The sequence below is a fragment of the Montipora foliosa genome, chromosome 5, assembly GCF_036669935.1.
Source record: "Montipora foliosa isolate CH-2021 chromosome 5, ASM3666993v2, whole genome shotgun sequence".
Lineage (NCBI taxonomy): Eukaryota > Metazoa > Cnidaria > Anthozoa > Scleractinia > Acroporidae > Montipora > Montipora foliosa.
In genome coordinates, this window is record NC_090873.1 from 47,073,571 (window position 1) to 47,095,839 (window position 22,269).

Consider the following 22,269-nt stretch of genomic DNA (forward strand, 5'->3'; position numbering starts at 1 on the left):
AGAAAATACATGTATACTAAAGAGCATTATTACTATAACATCAACATACATGTAGAGAATGGGAAATGTTTGTATAATAATGTCAATATCTAGACCCTGCTAGTTCGACCTCAAAGCTATTATTATTATTATTATTATTATTATTATTATTATTATTATTATTATTATTATTATTATTATTATTATTATTATTATTACATAAACTTGGGTTTCAAAGTCATTAAAACTGGAAGCTCTCATTGCACTGATCTGAGATAAATAACATGAAATGTAATATTGACAAATGTAAGGAAAAAAAAAGTTAGTTTTATTACGAGAGGTTGTAGTAGAGCCTTACTGTCAGTACAGGGGATCGAACAACTTAAGGAACGCACTGCACTAGGCTTGACATTACAGGATGATTGTAAGTACTCAGCTAGCTCATGTGAAGACCAAACTATGGGAAGCGAACAAAGCTTGTTTATTATAAGATCTATAAGGAAGGAAAGATGTATGCAAATGGCAGTAGATAAGTCATTTCACTCTCTAATTATGACAAAATTTATGTATGCGCTACCGGTCTACAGAGCGAATCAATCTTATCTACTAAGCAATTCAACATTAATTTTAACTAGAATTGCTATGAAAGATGATATATGATAGATCATGTGGGTGATCCCTGCCACCCACTGTATCATTTAGCACCAAAGGCGAAAGAAGATACTTCTTATCAATTACTGGTACGTGCACCATCTTCTGCCAGACCAAAATTTAATACAGAACGATTTAAGGATACCTTTTTTAATAGATTAAATTTTAAATACAATTTAGTTATATAGTTCTCAGATAGTATAAGTGTATATTATATATCATATTTAATTTATTGTAACATTTTTATTGATGTATTTTAGCGAATGAATAAAGACATTATTGTTATTATTATTATTATTATAATTATTACTATTATTGTTATTGGCAGTGGGCCACGTCCTGTCTCCTTCGGTACCCACATGCTGGTGTAACTTATCTTTAATTTTCCTTAATTATACCTTATAGTTTTTCGGATACAAGGTGCACTCGGTTATAAGACGCATCTTGAACTTTCATACTTGACGGCATTTATGTCACAAACTGAAAATCTCATCAAAATACTCGGCTATACATGTAAGACGCAGCTCAAATAGAGGAATAGGGTACAACGCATTGCTGGTTTTGCTCTCAACTGAAGATTTTAGTGTAGGTTAAGAAAAATGGCAGAAGGAAATTCAGCTAGAATTTTAGAGGAAAACCTTTAAATCCTGCTGTTATTAGTACTTTCTTGAGGGTCTTTTTGTGGTATAATGCTAAGAATTGAAGGCAATTATCACGAACATTGGTGTGAGGCCACCATTTTGGGATTGCCTTAAGGGGAAGACCGGCACAACTTTAACATATGAGATGGTGGCATAATCTGTATACCTTGCTAAGTGTAGTTCACTTTATTGTCCCTTTGTTGACCTTGGGACTGTCCACCTCTGAAATTGCATACCATAACCCTATATCTTTTGGATACAAGTGTTCATCTTTGTGGATATGTAACGTTGCTTCTTTGTTCACCTGTAAATGGAGATTGACGGTCAGCAAATAACTTACTATTGTGTTGTTTTAAATAATCTGGGCACTTTATTTGACAGTTATTTACAATAGGGGTGTAACGATTCATATTCCTTGTAATTCGATTCAATTTTGATTCTTGACTTTTGATTTCGATTATTTCGATTCGACTATATATTGTTTCTTAATTCTTGCAACATGATACACAACTGAATAGGGCCTCATGTCCTTTGCAATGAAAATTCCAATAGACTTCATCACCGCCATTGCCCTGTTGCCTGACCGCGGCAACTTATTCTTCATAACATCCTGAATTTTTAACTGTCCTGTTCCAGTACTGTTTTTCGTAGCCGGTGAAGTTTTTACTGTCTTTGAGTCCAACTTTCCATCAGTGCTGTGTTGACGTTTTAAGAGTGCGCTCATCATGCTTGAAGTTGAGCCGGCACAATACTTGGAAGTTGCTGACTGAGCAAATTTTGGAGATAGTTTTAGACTTGCCTGCTGTACCGTCTTCAGCCGGAAAACCATAAAATTTCCATACAGCGGATCTAAAAGATGTAGGTGGATTCATAATCACTTGGTCATTCATCGCCGTGTTTGACAACGTGACAATAAGCGTGTCGCACATCGTTTGCCTTATTTGGAAATTCTCAAGGGTTGGCAGAAGGGCAACAGTTAAATTGCAAGCAACACAAAATGGTGGTGCCATATAACTGCATGAACTGCAAACATGTAAGAGTTCTGGATTCTGATTTCACATTATAATAATTAACTCACTGAGGGCACAATGAGAAAGATAATATGCAAAAAAATCGAACCAAAATCGAAACGTGGAATCAAAGATTCGTGAATCAAACCGAACAGTCATAATTGCGATTAAAATAGAGAATTGGGTTAATCGTTACACCACTAATTTACAACTTACTCAATAACTGAGAAATGTTTAGAGTTTGGCAGTTGTATACATTATTGAAGTCAAATGCATGTTTAATTAATTAAGAGAGTTGACTTTCTTTTCTACCAGAAATTTTATTTTTGCTTTCCTTTTTGTAAGTTTCTCCTTTGAAATTTACAGGGAGTTCACAACACAACTGTATTTACTGGGAAATAAACGATAAAGGGTAAAATTGTTTAAGGTTAAAAATATTCAAGAAAAGTGAGTACCTTGATTCTTGGTTAAACAAGAGAATAGAAAAGTTATTGTCTTTAAACCTTAATATTGGGTTTTTTTGCTTTGAGTCATCTTGCTTTGGGAAGAAAGTGGTATCCTTTGACTGTAGTGTCTTTTGTCTTTTGTTTTTTAAAAAGTTCTTATAATCAATTAAACCCCTCATTACTGCATGCTAAACCTTTGTGTTTTTGTGTTTGTGTTGCAGCCGAAGGTTTCCGGCCTATCGGACATCATTGTTAGTAAAAGCTGTCTGTCTTGTCTTGTTTCTGTCTGCATGTATTGTACACTCTGAATTGCATATTAACTTGTTAAACTTTCTTGCAGCAAGGACAGGGTCTTTCTCTATTCTCCAACTTGATTCAAGACTTCAAGACACTTGCTCTAGGTCCTGAGGTCTGTATCTGTCTTCCATCTTATCTTTTCTTTTTCGTGACCTTCTTTACTCTTTAAATGGTTTCATTTTGATAAAATCCTCATCCATTCCTGGGGTGTGTCTTTGAAAGTAGAGTCCTGAAACCTCTCGCCATAGAGGCGCGTCTGCTACAAAGTAAAGGCAAAGATGGTAGAACATGTATTCATTATTCAGCACATTGTCAATTTTCACATGGATTTACTTATTATTACTGATCAGAAGCCACAAACAACAAGTAGGGATATGTTAAAGGTAAGAATGATACTTAGAACAACAGCCTTGACAGAAGCAGCTTAATATCTCACTGTTCAGAGATTTGCTTGTGCATGTTCTGGCTTCAAATCCTGTTCTGACTGCCCAAGGGATTTGTCTTGGGTGATTGTTAATTCATCTTTGCTACGTTCCCTTGTAAGTTATTAGCCAACTGGTTGCCACATTCCAGATGAATTCAAGTTAGGTTGGGCTCCATCCAGTTAAGTTTCTTAATCACATACAGCTCCTCCATGTCTTAGCAAAGGTTCTTTTGAAGCCCAAAAAATGTTACTCCTAGGCAATTTAAAAAAAATTGTAAGGAGACCTGACCAGAAAAATCAGGGGAAAGACTTTGGGCAACATATTGATATCCACTGACCAGTGCTAACCAGCTAGCTTGACCCCTTCAGGCAACCTGTAGTTTGCTACATAAAACTTATAGGGAACATTTCCAAGGTTCTCTCTCTCTCTCTCTCTCCCTCTAGAAAGAACCTGTGTTCATTCGGTTTCTTCTGCAGGTACCGGAGCACAGATTACGTAAAACAAAAGAAACAAAAGACAGAAAACAAAACAACTCCAAAGACTAGTCCCAAGTGACCAAAAATACAATGCTTTCCTGTACATGCAGAAAGACCTGTTCATTCGGTCACATACAGCTGTAGCTACTGAAATTTGGGAGGTTTTTCCATTTCAATACTATGGGAGGAATGGGCTGGTAATAAAATTCTTATGATTATGATAAAAGTCATTGTGAAAAGGGTTGAGAAGAGTTTGCCCTTTGTTTGGACTATAAGTAGTCTCTTTCTTCTCCTATACAAGGGGAGCTAATTTTATGAGGAGCTAATTTTTGTGTAATTAGCATGTGAAGTTTGGACTTAAACCATATAAATTGGCAAATTGAAAAGCCTGGACCCAACACAATCTCTGTTGGGTTTTACTGGTACCCAAGATTTGCACATATGTTGTTTTACACTCATGGTACATGTAGATTTGAGTATAAATAGAGGATATTACATGGCCGCACCAGGATACAAATTTTATCTTTGAGTATCTCTCACAAGTGAGCGAAGCGAACGATTGAGAGAGACTTTCAGCACAATTAGGAAGATAAGATTCGTATCCCCAAGCGGCCATGTAATATCCTCTATTTATACTCAAATCTACCATGAGTGTGTTCTGTTTATTTATAAATATAGATATTGATGAAATGTCTAGATTTGAAACAACTTGTTTTACTCATTTTCGAAATGATGAAAAAGGGGTCACCATTTACCTCTAAAACATGCATATTGTGTAACATGAAACAAGATATGAAAATTATGAAAAACAAATCATGATATAGTAAAATTTTGCAATAAAAATGTTAATGTAGTAGAGAAGAATATATAAAGCACAAGAGTACATGTATCTTACAATGAAGAGGAAACTCGCATTTATTGGCTAATCATGTTCATTACCATGACGACACCTATATTCTCACATGTGAAAGATGAAAATGATATGTTCACTGTGCACGGTGAATTAAGATAAATGATTTTTTAGTAAAAGGAGAAATCCTGGTATTTCATCAGTATCTATAAAAGAAAAGGACGTCTGCTCGCAGTCTAAATGGCCTCATCTATACAGCTGATTCTTGTCAAAAATTTAAAATATTGCTCTAGAATTTAATTCAACATCTGGAAGGCCATGTCAAGCTATTGTGAATAAGTATTATTCCAAAATATAACATAAAAATAATTATATCATTTAGAATAATACAATGTAGCAACCAAAGGCATTACAGTTTGGACACACCTCTCCACAGTCTTATTGTCACATTTGGTGATTTCCATGCTTACATTGCTGTTAGTTACTTTTTGTCCAGACTTTCCATTCAACCCATTTGTCCAGTGACCCATGCATCACTTATGTGCTTCATGCTGTTAATTTAATTGCCTTTACTCTCTGCTAATGATATCTAGCTTGGTGAAAGCTTTTTTCTGTCTGTTATACTAAACATCCTTTCTCACTGGAACTTACATGTATCTGGAAAACTTTTTTTCTTTTAAACTGTAGGGAGCACTGTCAGTAACCAGCTGATTGTGAGTGCATGAACATCAAAAGTACAGTGTACATGTAGCTAGTAGCTGACGGAAGTTTTAAATGTACTTTGGTGTTTTCAACAGCTACTTGCCTGCACTGTGTCTTAACACCTTTTCCTGTCATTATATTTGCTTTGCCACCTCTTTCAATTACATGCAGACAGCAATCATTGGTGCATGACGTTTTTACCTATCTGATTGTGTACAGTACAATAATTAATCTATTCAAAATCTTGGCTTGTGCTCTTCCTGTCCAATACCTGTCACTACTGTGCAAGGTGGGGGTTAAAATATAACAAACCTAAAAAATCCTGAAACTATTGATTTAGGACTAAAAGGCTCTGCGACCTTAACCCATTGACCCTTATGACTTATGACTCCCAGGGGTTCCCCATTGACGAGTAAAATTGTCTGGTGTTAGACAGAGTAAAATACTAAGTCTGGTCGGTTTAGGGCGCTTCGGACGTCAAAGGGTTAAATATTGGACAATCGTTTAAAATCATACATATAAATTATAAACTATTTATTGTCTTCTTAATTTTCCTTAATGCTGAGTCTTTTTGTAATTGAGTTTTCTTGAACATTGCCATATAGGCATCTTTTGGCCTTCTCTTTCATTTCTAAGAATGATTAGTTTATCTCGTTTAAATAAACTAAAGAAAAATAGTAATGATAACATAAGCCCTTAAAAATAAAGTTGTTTGAATCTGATTTAAAAGAGATAGGTATAAATTACTTTTGAATGATTAAAGCAAATTTAGAATATATGCTTTCAATGTAAAATCATTTTGGCAAGTTGAATTTTGATCAGGATATAACTTAATCTATAAAAATTAATATATAAATATTATTGTAACTGAGTAAATTAATATCATAATGAAAGTTAAAAAAGCTTTTAACATTAGGGAGCTTTAAAATTTTTAAAAACCTTTTTTTAAGGAGTACTTTTAATAATATTTTAAAGATTGTTATTGCAAATTTCACGAGAGAAAAGAATTTAATTTAAGGACATCAAGGAGTTCAATGTAAATTTGGATGCTACAGGTACTTTTCAGAATGAAATAAGATGCTGATCTGATCCTTTTTCCAGCCAGCAAAAGGGGCTAGTACAAAACACTCCCCCCCCCCCCCCCCCCACTGACCTCCTACTGCTTACTGACCCCCTTACTGACCCCCTCTATCATATTATTAATGAGGAATAAATTATATAAGATTTTAAAAAATACATGGTGGCAGACTTCTTGAAGTAAAGAGGAAATTAACACTCACCGTTTAAAGAGATTTTCAACAAAAGAGATTTACATTCACATTAAAGAAGATTTTACCATTAATTCAACCCTTTTCTTTTATGTCCAATTGACAATCCTCCTTAAGTTGCAACTTAATACGCAAGACTAGATTTCAAGAAATTTCTGAGTAGACATGAATTGGAAGATAGTCAGAACTTCCTTGTTCACCTTTATGAATATGCCAACTGGTGGCCCACCTACATGAAAGCTGCCTCGACAAGACTGAAAGAACTGGACCTGGTGGGTGGACACCGAAAACACATAATATGGTTGAGAGCCCTCGGTTTAAAACCAACCTGAATTTATCTGTCTATCGAAAAAAGAAAGGATTGTCATTTGACATAAGGGGTTGAATTTAATAATGGTAAATGAAGGAGATTGACCCTCTATCCCACGGTCTTTGAAAGTTAAAGGTGATTGTAATTTCGTCTTACCGTCAATGTGGCCACTGTGTATTTTTTTAATCTTAATTTTTATTTCTTGTTAATTTCTATTGGGGTGCAGTAAGGGGGTCAGGAAGGGGTCAGGGTTAGTACTAGCCCCAGCACAGGTTAACCCTCTATGTGGGAGAATGTTCAGTTTTTTAAGATTTACTGTAACAAAAATGATAAAGATGATGATGTTAGTGACAGTTCTTTCCATAGGACTCCATCCTAAAGCTGCAAGGCAGTAAGCAATTAAAGTTTAAAAGGTTTTAAAAAAGAACAAAAAGGACATAAGAAAAAGTTTTAAACCATGAGTAAAGTAATGCCTTTATATAAAAGACTACTCTTGAAAGAACTATAAGGCTTGAACTATGCTTATAATGTACATACAGATTCTTAATTGTTTCAGCACAGGTGCCCCAAGCTCATTGTGAGGGAAAGCCAACAAAAATGTAATATTTGTATGGGAATCCCGATAAACGGCTTAAGAAGATAATTATACGAAAAAAGTAGAAATTAAAAAGCCTAACCTATTGCAATTGTGGATCGCTTCCTTCCTGTGTGCTTTCTTCCAGATCGACGCAATTTTGAGCCGTTTCAATTCTTCGGTTGTCAACGGTTATAATAAAATGCCAAAGTTTGCAAACTTTAATTATCAGGAGCCCACCAAATTGAGTCAAATATTCCTGGATAAAAATGTTCCCATAGTTACAATTCCACATCAGAATCAATTGACAAAGATTAAACTTTCATTTCAACCAACCAAGAAAGCGACAGCAGCCCTGTGAGTGACCTGAGGTGGTAGTTTGTCCACTCTATCAGAACCAACTTCATTTTAGGATGGTGGATTTTCTCACCTTTGTTGTAAACTTTGTATAACGGTGGCGTTTGTAACCCTGCCCGCCTTGTAACAAAGGGTCCCTAGAATGTAGTTTTGTCAATGGACAACAATGTTTTGAATGTGTTTTGAAAGTTTGGTCAACACAAAGGAGGCGTGACTCTGGATTGGAGAGCAAGACAATGCAGTCATGGTCAGGACCCAGGGGTAGTAAAAAAAAATGCGTTGTGTACAAAGTTCAACCATCCAACAAGGTGAAACCAACCATTCCGAAAATGCTTTTGGTTCCGATCGAGCAGACAAACTTACTTCCTGGAGCTTTGCTTGTAGGGCTGCTATGGCTTTCTTGGTGGTTGAAATGAAAGTTCTGGTTCCCCCCCACCCCCCCCCCCCCCCCCCCCACCTTTTTGTTAATTGATTCCAATGTGGAACATTGTAAACCGTGGAACATTTAATCCAAGAATGCTTGACTCATTTTGGTGGGCTCCTGAGAATTTAGGTATGCAGAGCCTGTTGGATTTTATTATAACGCGTTGACAACTGAAGAATTGAAAACGGCTCAAGTACTTACGTTCAAATCGGGGAAAAAAACCACACAGGAAGGAAGCAACCCACAATGGTAATAAGGTTAGGCCTTTTTAATTGAGAATTTATCGTATAAAATTATCTTCTTAAATTCCGTTTTATCAGGATTTCCATTCAAATCCTCATAAAATTATTTTTGTTGGCTTTTCCTTCGCACTGAGCCTGGGGTCCTAAAACCTGCGATTACAGTACATCTCGGCTCACAGCTCAATGGTTGAAAGTTGTGTAATCGTGGTCTTATAGTATTATTTTTCATGTGAATGTTACCAGTAAACATTGAAAGCCTTTAATTTGCATGTTTCATCCTGTGTTTGAATCTCACAAGTTTGTGTTTATTGAAAGAGTTTATTGGCAGTATTTTCTTCCTTTAAATCTTTGTGTGAGAATTTTTGAAGCATACAATGTCTACCAATAAGAGTTATTTTAGTACATGTATAATAGCAGTATTGTTTTGTCTGGAGGTACTTATGTCAGTGTCTAACTGACATGTCAAATCTTAAATTATTAATATGATAGTGATAAATACCGACAAAAAATTACAATAATTTGTAATTTTTATATACATTTCTGAAAGAAGGAAATGACAGGTAAAAAAGCTAAGTATTTACATACAAACAATAAAAATACCAGAATGCGAAAAAGAAAGTGTAAATAAAGAGGTGAAGAGAATGAAAAGTATTAGAAGATCTTACGCAAACAGCTTTGTGCGGATGAAATCACCTTGTTTGTTTAATTTTGTGTCTTAAGGTCCCGAATAAAAAACAGTTCAAAACTCAAGCAATCGAACTTTATCTTTTTAGCTTTTCATTCAGATGTTGTCTGAAATTGTTATAATAATAATATATAATATTAATGCAGAATTTTTGTATCCCTGAAACTTGTACTTGAAAATGACCGTGGAACGGTCAAAACGTCATTCTTCTTCAGTGTTTAATTCGCTTGTTTTTATAAACTCAAATGTTTTTGCTAAAGAACTTATTACGGTACTTCGTATTTGAAGAATATTCGCATACCAGACAAACAAGCTTAAATTTTCCAGGAATCGCTTGTAATCTCACTATCTAATTGGCTAATTTTTGTGCCATTGTAGGTAAAAGTCTAGACATGCTGCTTGCATCATGCTCACATCAATTTGTCACGCAATGTAATAGCCCATCATGAACACTCATTCTGGGATAGATAAACCAATCATATTGCGAGAAAGTTATAGAGAAAGTTATTGTTCTCATATTTATAACTTAAGAATCCGCATCTGATCATAGTCATGTTAACGTGTCGCACTTAGAAAGTAAATAAATTATTCAATTATTGCTGGCGAGCCTTGGCGAGGCATCCAGCGCTTTTCTCGATATTAACCAGAAAAAAATCCAATTTGTGGAAACTTAAGATCGGTAATCAATTCGCAGGTTCGATTGTGGTGTTATCATGTCTATAATTCCCAGGGTGTTGATATCCGTGATTACGTCACGTGCAGGTGGGAAGGGAATTCTTACCAACAACCTCACAGCCTTGCGAATCGGGAGTACTTTTTCAGTGGGTCATCATTGATCATCATTCAACCCGTACCGTACATGTTTCAATCTTTGAACCTCGTACATTTGACCACTGAAGTCCAAATTGTTCTTCAACGTCTTCAATTGTTGAGCGAAGAGAAAATCAGTTTCATCGAGATAGAAACATGATCAGTCGTCCTTCTTTCCTCAGAGGCCACACACTACGGGTGACAATTTATTATTTTTTTTGTCAAATTAGTGGTACAAACACAGGCGTGTCCATCAATTGTGCGCTCTACTTTGTCAAAGAAAAATAGAATACTGCTCGCACGTCCTATTCTCAAGCACGCCAATAACCTTAAAATTTCGTTTGCTCAACTACGCATCAGCATTTCTCAAACGGTAATTATTTTGCTGAAAAGGGTCATATTTTCTGAAGAACAGAAGTTTAAATTCAAAAAATTAACTGACATAACCATTGTTTTTGAAATTATGCCCTTTTGCTGTATAAAACAGTAACGCCTGCCACACAGGCTAAAGAGTAATATGCACACCTTTTCCTATCCCGGCTCTTTTAATTCTTCTCACATTTCCGGTACCCTCTTGCATCAAAAATTTGCGTGCTGTTTTTACAAACAAAATACCAGCAACACTAGAACATGCTCTCAGTGTTCCATGACAGCACTCACTTTCACACTGAAACGTCCTAGTTATCTTTCTTTGTCATGATTTTGGTCATGCTCTGAAATAAACACTTTCTTTGGCGTTGAATATTGTGTAAAAAACAAATCAAAAGTGTGTCAGCGTTGTCCTGCACTTTTATTGACAACGATATTCGTCATCACAGTGGTCAAATGTTGTTTAAGAGTGAGTTAAAAATTAATATTTTATCCAAATTTACAAACTGTTTTCAGATCCAAAACACCTTTTCGTGGTTAAATTTGTTCCAATTTGAAAATTACCAGATGGCCCCTGTAACAAGGCATCTGTATGAAGATTCCTATGTCAAATAAATGTAAATAATGTAATATTTAAAATCCTCACTAAGTGTGAAAAAAAAAAACAGTGCAGAATTTGACGCTTTAGAGTTAGCTAACATTGATATTTCTCTGTGTCTCTTGGTAGCAAGATCACATTTTGCTTTTGCATTTAGAAATTTCATTTAACAGAACCTTTACATTATGTCTTTGTCTCAAGTTTAGCCAGTGAGGGGAATATGAGTCTTTTCCCAATGACATACATGTAGAACTCCCAGTTGCAAATATTTATTTCAAATTGCCTAAAAATTACAGTCTAGAAATTCTTTTAATGCAAAGCATTCTGTAATTCTCAGGGAATGATAACAATTCCCTGCGCAACTAACAAATTTATGCCCTTGTTATGAAGGACTGCCAGTTTTGTCAACTTAGGCAAACGTGTGTGCATGGCACAGTGATCTGCAAGTGTGTGAATGACATTTAACAAAAGTCACTTTTCTCATCGTTTGAATTAGGTTCTTCAAAATTCTGGTAGCATTCAAATCCAATTTTCTTAGTGATATAGTGGGACAATAATTGTAAGTCCCTGCCAAGAGAAAATAAAAACAATGCTTCTGCAAAATCTTGGAGGGACAAACAAAGAGTATTATGGTATTTTTGATACTGGCTACGAAATAAATACCGTAAGTAAATAAATGAGTGTAAAAAAAAAATTAAATGAATAAATAAATAATAAATAAATGAATAAATAAAAAATGAATAATTTTAAAAAGAAATAAATTGTAACCATAAAAGTAGTAAGAATAATTATTCTAATAAAGTTAGATTTAGTTAAACATCTAATGAGCAAACAACATCGAAAAGAGTTTGACCACAACGTTTTGATGACTCCATGTCATCATTTTCAAGTGAAAGATGAATAAAGTTTGACAACTTAATAGATACCATACGAGGCGATAAAACATAAAATATTTCCAGACGTGCAAAACTATTTATTTAATTTGTCACTCTCTACATGCATATTTTACGTTTTATCGCCTCGTCCGGTATATATTAAGTTGTCAAACTTTATTTATATAATAACCCAAGTTTATCTCGCATTTTGATTGGTTCTTGCCTTATAATGATCTATTAAAGGACAGACGCACGATTGACGCCACCATCAGCTTTTATGCGAATAAAGTTTAATTCTTTATTATATAAAACAAATAGATTTCATGTTGCCGTGGGTCTGTTCAGTAATAGATCACATAAGACGTCAAAATGCGTTAAGATCAGTGACACACTCGGCTATCGCCTCGTGTGCCCACTTTTTTGTTCATACCCCATTTTGACGTCATCTGTGATCTATTACTGAACAGACGCACGGCAACATGGAATCTATTTGTTAATCATTTTTCACTTGAAAATGATGAAATGGAGTCATCGAAACGTTGTGTCAAGAATATCCTAGTAGCTTTTAAATAGGCGGCCGATATCTGGTAAAACAATTTTCTAAATAAATGTTATTTTTAGTTTGCATAGTTTTCAAACAACCAAAAGCATTGTAAGTTTATTTATTCAGGGCAACTACAAGACCTTATGCTCAGGTTTTTTAGTTGTTCGATTTTTACAACTTGATTCTGTCACAACAACATCCTTGTACACATTGCGCATGTACATGCAGTGTAGGAACGTTCACACATTTCTTATGCTGAGAGAGACAATGAGTTCAAACCCAGACTGAAAATGCAAGGTAACTGATTTGCCTTCTAAAAATTTCCAATTGGATTAATTTTCAATAAATTTCTCCAACAAGCTGAGTGTTAGCAATAACTGCAACATGCTCAGAAAGGTGGTCTCTTTAATGATCAATCTCTGTAAAAAATTTAAAAAAGAACATGCTCAGAAAGGTTAAGTTTTTCAATGTGTTGCTCTCAGCCAAGCATTAGGAAGCAGTAGGTAATTTTTTTACAAAATACAGTAAATACTGTATAATTTAATTGTAAATTTTATTCCTAAATCATATACGGTAATATAAACCCACAGACATTAAAAATTATTGTCGTAACAAGTAACAATTTCCAATGTGGATTTTGGTTTCTTCCAGGTTTCCTGGGTTTGTGTTGTTTGCCAGAAGAAACAGGAAATGCTTACAAAAACTGGGAATTGGTTTGGGTCCTTAACAGCACCTAATGAAAAAGTTAAGGCAAATAATACCGATGCACTTGGGAGTGACTTTAGAGCAATTCCAACGGAGGAAGACAAACGAGCAATGAGACGACAAGCAAATTCACTTCTGCGGTCAGATTCTGGAAGAGGTAGTGGTCGACGCGAGAAAGCCAAAGACAGTGAGCAAAATCGTGTTCGTAGACCCTCTGTATCAGATGAAGAGGTGGACCAATCTCCATCTGGAAGTCCAGCTTATATGAGTGATGATGAGTTGTATAGACATGATGAAAATAAGTCAGACGTAAAGTTGTCACATTTAAAGGTCATGATGAGTCAGGCCGTTTACCTCAGGGTCGTTATCCAGGTGAAATGCAAAACAGGTCGGCTCCTTTGAATCAGGGACCAGGTAGAGGAGGTGGATTACCTGGGCAGGGCTTGGGCACAAGATCTGGTCCTCAGCATCCTCAGGGAGGAGTGAGACCAACTGGAATGGGTGGTGGCCCTCCACCTACTGGGATGCTTGGTCCTGGCAACTATCAGTACCCGCAACAGCAAGGATCCAGTTTCACTCCTGTGGGGCCTCCCGCAGGAGCGTCACCATCAAGTCCGACCGGTGTTTCCCTCACCTCAGCAACAAAGTCCAAGGGGAGGTATATCCCTAAATCAACCAAGGCCTGGATTTGGAATGAGGGGACCTCCAGGGCCTCAGCAACAAAGAATACAGAGTCCACAGCAACAGGGTGCTGTTGGATATGGGAGAGGCAATGCTCCAGGTAGCCAGGCTGGTGTCTCACCATCTGCTCACCCTGGACAGCCTGGTTATGGTAGAGGATCACCTGGTGTCCAACCCACCATACAATACAACTTGGGTCCCAGACCTGGAGCTTATGGTCCCTCAGGATCAAAACCTCAAGCGGGCTTCCAGCGAATCATTTAGGGGGTCCACAAAAAGCACCTGGAAGCCCCAGACCTGTAGAACGCACAGGAACTTTTCATGGTCCAAGAGCTGGTGGTCCTCAAGGAATGAATCCAGTGGGTCCCAGGTTTGGTCCTGGTGCACAGACACTTCGTGGGATACCTCCAGATCAACAGGCCGGGAAGCAGCAGCATACAGGACAGACAGGTTCATCAAGGCAAGGACAGGCACCTCCTGGTCACTTGAGTTCACCACGGTCAGGTCAAGTTTCCCCTGGCCAGTTTCCTTCTCCAAGGATGGGACAGGTGTTGCCTGGACAATTAAGTTCTCCACGGCAAGGTCAGGTTCCTCCTGGTCAATCAAGTTCCCCACGGCAAGGACATGTTTCACCTCGACCAGGACAGGTCACTCCTGGACAGTTAGGTTCATTTAGGCAAGGTCAGGTTCCTGGGCAATTAGGTTCACCTAGGGATGGCCAAATTCCAAGTCAGTCTGGGACTCCTAGGCAAGGGTTACAGTTAGACCAACAAGCAAGGGGACATGTGGGGTCACCTCATAGTGGCCCCCCAGGGGAGCAAATGAGTTCACCAAGAATAGATGCTTCAAGGAGTGAATTAGGTACACCCCAGCAGGCACCTTTCCCAGGGCAGGTTGACACTTCCAGGGAGCAAACAAGGGGGAGGTCAGGGCCACACCTACCGGAACAAGGCTTAGGGCGCCATGAAAAAAGGGTCCTCCTGCTGACCAATCTAGGGGATATTCTGGGTCTGCCCAGCAAGCATTGGCAACGGAGCATACTAGAGGCCCCTTTGGAAACAAGCAGAGCTCTCCTGTAGAACAACCAAGGGGACAGTTTAGATCTCCACAGCAAGCACCTGTTATGGATCAAGGAAGACAGAGACTTGGTTCCCAGAGAAGGGATCACAGGGGCAACCATCAATAGGACCAGCCACACTTGATTCCAGAAGTGTCTTAAGTCAAGAAGCAAGAGGCGTAGGTGCTTACAGGTTAGACTTCACTGCATTCTATTTTAAAATTTTCGTTTTGTCAGTAAGTTTTGTTGTAGTCTTACTTTTGTTATTTTTTTATGTTTGGTCACAGTACATTATTGACTCTCCACTACATACATATGTTATGGTTCATTTTTATATTTGGTTCAGGATTTTTCAAACTTGTTCAAATTTGATTTTTCTTTGTTTCAGGTTTTGAGAATGAATAATCAAAATTGAACTGGCTTGGAAAATTTTAAACCAAGAAAAAAAATTTGAACCACAACACATATTGTTGTCTATAGTGTAACTTGGAAAGGAAAGGAAAGGAAAGGAAAGGAAAAAGGAAGGGAAATTTATTTAAGTGTCTTGTCGTTCTAGTGCTGGAGCGCTAATAATTGGGGACACTGTAAACTGAAATCAACAATGAAAGCAAATCAGGTCAAATGTGGTTTTTGAGGAGAGGGGAAACTGGAGCTACCCAGAGAAAACCTCTCAGTGCAGAGTAGAGAACCAACAGACTCAACCCACATACAACGCCGAGTCTGGGAATCGAATTGGTGGGAGGCGAGCGCTCTCACCACTGCCATCCCTGTTATGGTTTATTTATGCCCTGGGGATTTTGTTTGACAGGTATTAAATTTTACAAATTTATATTTTGCTTATAATTATATTTTACTGCCTTCAAATGTACGCCAATGTAAGACTGTAAATGTTAAGATATTTGAAGGCATATAGCATTGTGCAAAAGAATGCAAGTGGATTTTGCAAATTCATATTTTTTAGGGTGCAGGGATTGCGCAGTGGTGAGAGCACTCACCTTCCACCAATGTGGCCCGGGTTCGATCTCCAGACTCAATGTTATATGTGGGTTGAGTCTGTTGGTTCTCTACTCTGCACCGAGAGGTTTTCTCCCTCAAAAACCATTGTTAATTGCAGTTTACAGTGTCCCCAATTAGTGCTCCAGCACTAGAATGACTAGATACTCAAATAAAGTTCCTTTCCTTTCCTTTCCTCTTATTTTGGCGAATTTCCTGGCTTTACAGGTCTGTTCGAGGAAATTTTGTTTCAAGTGAGATTCCATGACATTGCTATGAATTTTTGAGGCACCTCTTTTTTTTATCTGAGCAAACATTTGATGGTCAATTGGCTGTGAGTGTTAACGAGTCCCGAAATTTTGAGGGAAATTTTGCTCTTCCGTAACGTTCACGGCGGAATTTCGAAAGAAAATTTGGTGCTGTTCTCTATAATGGTAGTTTAGTGGTGGGGCACGTTTCTTCCACCACTGTCACCTGGGTTTGATTCCTGCAGGCAGCGTTCACATGGGTTTTGTTTGTTGTTTCCCTATTGTGCCCCAAGAATTCAATCTTATCGGGGGTACGGTACTCTGGTTTTCCCCTCCCACCAAAAAACCAACAATTTATTTGAATTGTTTTAATTTGATTTATAGTCCCAATAGACCTTTTACAGTTACATGCTTACAATGTAGTTGCCCAGCCTTTAAATGAATTGAGGCTGCAGTTGATTGTTATGATGCAGGTAAGGGTTTAAAGGTTGAATTTCCTTCAAAAATTTTTGGAACTTTAGTCTGGGTTCAGGGACATTTTTCCTGAAACTGCAGATTATAAAGCTGGAATTAATATTTAATTAAATGTCTTTTCCAAAAATGACCATGGTAGGATTCTTAGCTCTTAATTTCGTTGAAAAGGTGCAAATCATGTGATCATAATTATACCTGAACTTAGGGTTCCTGATCAAACTGGCCCAGGAATGCTTCAACCTTTAGATCATAAAGATGGACAAATAAGAGATGACTCTGCCATGCATGGAAGAGTAGATGCCAACATACAGGATGATATGGATAACAGACCAAAGGGGCCTGACAGCAGCATGATAGAGCAGTCTGCCAGGCCACTAGAAAGACCAGTAACTCAGGATAACCAGATCACAAGGCCTCATGGCAAAGACATCAATGGTAGAAGAAGCCCTCCTAACAGACGTTCACCTGACAATCCAAAGAAAAGGTATGTGCAAGCTAAGAGTCCTTATTTAATTACTAGAGATTTAAAATTGTCACTCTTAGTATTCTGAAATTATTTTCGAATGCTGAGCAGTCTTCTCTAAATTTAAGCTCCAGTTAACAAAGTTTACCTCTGCATTTACATGTAATATCAACCACCATTCTGCAAATGGGCGATAAGTCACCACTGCTACTATCTGGAGAGTCTTCATCTTTAGTTCTGCTTACTCAGATTTAATTTTATTGGTAAAGAAATGTAATAAAAGGTCAACAAAATCACATCCTAAATTTAGGTTTCATTCAAGTTGACCACTTAATGAACAAAACTCCAAGTACAGCAATAGCTTTATGACTCAGCCGTTTTTGGTCTACCTATTAATTTAAAGTATAACACTCTAGTATACATGTACATGTATGTACTTAGTAACACCTGTCTACCCATTTTTGCTTAGTTACAAATTCCACTTGAGGGTTTTTGTGGTGGATTGAAAATATATTATTTTGTCAATTTTAATAAACACCAGTGGGTATTTGGCTTATATTTTTTCTTGTTATTTGTCTCTTGTGCTTACAGAGGCATATCTTTGGTTGATATGTTTCTGAAGTATGAGGTTATTGTAATCATATTCAGAGTGCAGTTTGGAGAAATTATGAAAATGTCATGATGATTTACACTACCGAGTCTTATTTTTGCCATTGATGCTTTGGTTCCAAAATATTATTCCCAAACTTATATTCTTTACTCAAAGAATTTTTCAGCAAATTCTCAGCAGCTGGCCCTCCGAATACATAATCACATAAAGGCACAAATCTTAGCTTCTCATCTGCGAAAAAAAAAATTAAGAATTAAGAGTTAAATAGGTTTTGACTGATATATATTTAATACTTTTTGGTATTAAATGTGATCATTTTGGTAGACAGTGATAAAAAAATGTCTGAATATGCAATTTCCTTGCAAATTAAAATTCAAACTAGATTGTTATGAATTATATATGTACAATGTATGAGGAACACAAGAAAGAACTTTCTTTCCCTGCAGCAGCATATTGCTTTTATGTTTTCTATTCTTTGATATGATCTTAGTAGGTTTAATCATGATGTCCTTCCGTGTTGTGTGCTTGAGCTTTGCATACAGCAATATTAATGTTTATTTTCTGAAAGGAGGGCCAATTATGCCTTCTGAATAAGGGATCCCACCTAACAACATTAAGACTATTACTCTGGAAATTTGTCATAAGATTATTAAATGTACAATCTGTTCAAATCAAAGATGTTGTAATGCTGAGACCGTAGCCTTTACTAATCATCGATTATCCTTTTTATTCTTTAGAGCAACTTGTTCTTTAAGGATGACCCTCCATCCATGCGAGATCGAGGCTCATTGGGCGATCGATTCATTAGCACCTTGCCTGTCAAGAGAACTTCTTCACCTCCTGTTTCTACTTCTTTGCCTTCCTCTTCAGTGGTGGCTTCTTCCATCACAGCTATTCCTGTGGGTTCTTCTTTTATGGATGAAAACAAAGATACTTTACAGGTTGGCTTTGATGTGCTATGGCCATACTTAAATATTCAATTTGAAGTCCGTCTTTCATCACCTAATTGCCATCTTTAGTTGGTTGGTTAGCATGGAAAGGTCATTTGATAACCTTGCAGTCATTCACACAGCTTCCCTTTCATTTTAAACATTACTTTCTGCAGCTGTTTTGCTGGTCTAATTTTATCAACAATGTTTTGTTGTCATGGGCAAAATGAGCTTTAATTCCTGTTATGCACTTGAACGTAGCAGCTCAACACATTCTGTTCTATATCATATTTCACTGGCTGCGGGTGAAGCTTAACATGCTGCAGTTGGTTGCATATATTCTTCAATGCACTCTTTTTCTCTGAGAAAACTTTGCCTCCGAACAATCCTTACTGATCTACAAAGACACTGCATTCCTGGTAGTCCAGGACATTGTGGCAAAATTCTCTATGCCTGGACTTAATGCTTTATTTTCTCAGAATTTCTACACAAAAGATGTCAGCTTCATTTGTTATAGTCTATGTTCATAACTTTTTCAGTCGTCCATAAAGTGGTCTCAGCCTGACGAGGACAACAAGTGTTTAGGGGAGGTGCATCTCAGAATTGATCCCAAATGCAGAGGAATGTCTACAGGTACAGTATAAACTAGCTCCAAGGCTTAATCCACTGGTCTTCAGAAGCCAGCTGCTATGTTTATCAAGGTTATTGCTAATTTTTTTTTGGTTAAAAAAGAAGAAATCCTGGCCCAGGAGTAAAAAAAAAAATTATTGTAATTGTGAGAAAAGAGACGAGATATCATAGAATCAATCAGAAGGAGCTAACCCTATTAAAGTTTCAGCTGTTTAATTTAAAAGGTTTCAAAAATAGCTTTGATTATATTACAAATTGGTCATTAAACTTTGGCTTTAATATGATTAGAAGACGGACTTCAGATTTTTTAATAGGTTCCTGGCAGGGCCCCATCGGCATGGTTGTTTTGTTAATTATTATGATATTTTTTTTATTTTATGAATAAAATAATAGGTTCATTAACATTAACCCCCTCAAGGACAGATCTTTGTTGTTATAAAGGTATAAAAAAGGAAAGTACCGTAAATATCATATTTATTGTCTTGAGTTGCTGTGTTTCAGATCCCTATGCAGCATATGGTTTGAAGGTGATTGGAGGAAAGAAAACTGATGATGGGAAACTTGGAGCTTTTATTACTGATATTAGAAAAGGAGGCCCAGCAGACAGACAGGCGCAATTGTTGATAGGTAATTTAAAGCAATAGAGGACTTTTCCCATACGTGTTAGGAGCAAGGATGGCACAATTGGTTAGTGCATGGCCTTGGTGCAAGAGGTCCTGAGTTCGATTCCCAGATCTCGCATCCTTGTTTCGACTTCTTTCCTTTCCGTGTAGCTAGTAGCTTTAAATACCCGTAAAACGGAGCACTGATGGAGAGGGGGGAGTAAAATAAGCGCACCGTCGACCTCAGGTTTGTCAGTTTAATTACTGTTACGAGTTATCGACGTTAAATAAGGTCTACTTTACTTTACTTTACTTTACATAGCCTCATCTAAACATGAGGGGGAGTTGGGAGAATTCAAGACAGTTTGCATAGCTGTCAAGAATTCTCCCAACTCCCCGAGTGTTTAGATGAGGCTACGTAAAAACGAAAAAAAAAACCTCTATTGCTTTTATAAATATTTCTCAAAAATAATTCGACAAATGAAGGAAAATGCTGTTTTTTTTTACTTCTTGATTGCAACAGATTTTCTTGATACACGCTCATATTTCCTACCAGCCAATCAAAACATGTGTCTGACAGTGCATAACCAACTAAAATTCATGTGATGTCACAGCCGTGTTTCCATACTCTCATCTAAACACAGCTATTGACCAATGAGAGTGCACCTACTATAGTAATTATTTTATATTGATATACATGTATAGAGCAGTATTCCTCCGTTTTGGAGTTTATAAAAGGGCTTTGTTTTAAACTGTGTTTTTGCATTTAACAGCTCCTGTCCATTGTGACAGAGAACCAGTCTAAAAAGCAGGCGGTTGTTGGTTCATATTGTCACCATACCTGCACGTTTTCATAATGACCTCGGAGACAAAATGCCTTTGCATCAACAATAATTATATTAGCAGACTGTAATTAGGCTTGAAGTTTCTTTAGTCTTGTCAGAAAATCGCACCTCTAATATCTCTTGTTTGGTAACCCTAATGAACACATCTATTATGGAATCTTTGAATGGTCCAAGGCCAAGGAAAGTTCTCCTTGATAAGGTGCTCTGTTCTTTGTTGAATTGGGGGGGGGGGGGGGTGGGTCAATACTCACCAATGTTATCAGAGATATTAGCTATCTTCAGACAGCAAATAAATGATTGGAAACTTAATGTGATGTGACTTGATGTTGTGGCCGATTTTTCACTGTGAAGAGATTTTAACAAAGCACATTCACATTTAATTATCAAGTTTAATCTTATCTCAAAATCTGGTTATCTAAACTTGGAAGTGTTTTCTGTTTTCACAAAACTGGATTACATTGGACCGTGACCGTGACCATGCCCACGAATTTTTGATTGCATTAATATTTCCCAGTATTAATATTAATTAATTTAATGATTTCAGGTGATGAGATACAGGAATGGAATGATCAATCATTGGTAGACTGTACTTTTGAAGAGGTCATGGAAAGTATCAATTCATCCATGGAGGACAACCAAGACAGTTTTGATCTACATCTGATTGTTTGCAGGGACAAGTAAGGAAGTGCTCTGTTAAAAGGCAAAACATCTTAACAGCAAACAAACCTGACTTTTCTGTGGGAGGTCTTTGGTTCAAAGCCAAGATGGACCACTGCCTTTAAAAGGGCATCTACAAAAGCATAATAATAATAATAATAATAATAATAATAATCTCCTTTTCAGATTCGAAAATCTACCAAACGATGTTCTATGTTTCAGATACACTGTGAAATATTGTAGAACCCACACACATTTTGGAAAAAGTAAGAGATGTGGTCATAATACCATCCCAGACCATATGAACTTGACCTCTTGAAGGGCAGGCCACATAATTATGATGACCATATCGAAATATCAGTGTTAACATTGATATTCTGCAGTCTCACACCTTAGTGCACATTGTCAGGCACTATTTCATTTATTTCTTCAAATTAGACTCTAAGTTATCTCACATTGTTTATAATGGTAATAGGACTGTGTGGAGTCCAATTTGGTCTGTAATCATACGAGTGATAAGCAAAATCGGACAACCGCTTAGCAGGAGTCCGATTTGTTTAATCATGAGTATGATTACCCCTTTGACGTCCAACCCGGCCGAAACCGGCCATATTTTACTCCAACACCAGACGATTTTACTCGTCAATGGGGAACCCCTGGGAGTCAATGGGTTACAGAGCAAATTGGACTCAACTCAGTCCTGTTACCAATTAATTATATCCATTACAATTTCTGAGAAAACAAAATTAATTCATTCCTTTTTCACTGTCCAATGTTATAAATTTGTCTATTTTGGAAAATCCCCAGTTTGGTAGGGTAAGTGGTTGTTGTTATCGTTATTT

At 36.9% G+C, this 22,269-nt stretch overlaps 2 protein-coding genes and 1 pseudogene across 7 annotated transcripts in view; all 3 read left to right on the top strand.

Annotated features, from left to right (window-relative positions):
• The window catches only part of LOC138004505 (rab-3-interacting molecule unc-10-like), a 19,412-nt pseudogene extending 5,098 nt beyond the window's left edge, over nt 1-14,314 (top strand).
• On the top strand, nt 14,270-17,836 carry LOC138002829 (uncharacterized). Its single transcript, XM_068848806.1, has 3 exons — nt 14,270-14,844; nt 16,897-17,175; nt 17,746-17,836. The coding sequence occupies exons 1-3, from the start codon at nt 14,270-14,272 to the stop codon at nt 17,834-17,836; spliced, it is 945 nt and encodes a 314-aa protein (XP_068704907.1).
• A 359-nt stretch (nt 17,837-18,195) lies between these two features.
• The window catches only part of LOC138004504 (regulating synaptic membrane exocytosis protein 2-like), a 35,334-nt gene continuing 31,260 nt past the window's right edge, over nt 18,196-22,269 (top strand). For 3 of the 6 annotated variants that reach the window (XM_068851034.1, XM_068851033.1, XM_068851037.1), the window contains exons 1-5: nt 18,197-18,253; nt 18,502-18,705; nt 19,233-19,326; nt 19,825-19,950; nt 21,315-21,447. In XM_068851034.1, the coding sequence (XP_068707135.1) occupies nt 18,245-18,253; nt 18,502-18,705; nt 19,233-19,326; nt 19,825-19,950; nt 21,315-21,447 (566 nt within the window). In that variant the 5' untranslated portion in view covers nt 18,197-18,244. Of the gene's footprint in view, nt 18,254-18,501; nt 18,706-19,232; nt 19,327-19,824; nt 19,951-21,314; nt 21,448-22,269 lie in introns of all 6 variants that reach the window. The other 3 variants (XM_068851032.1, XM_068851036.1, XM_068851038.1) reach the window with 2 other exon arrangements.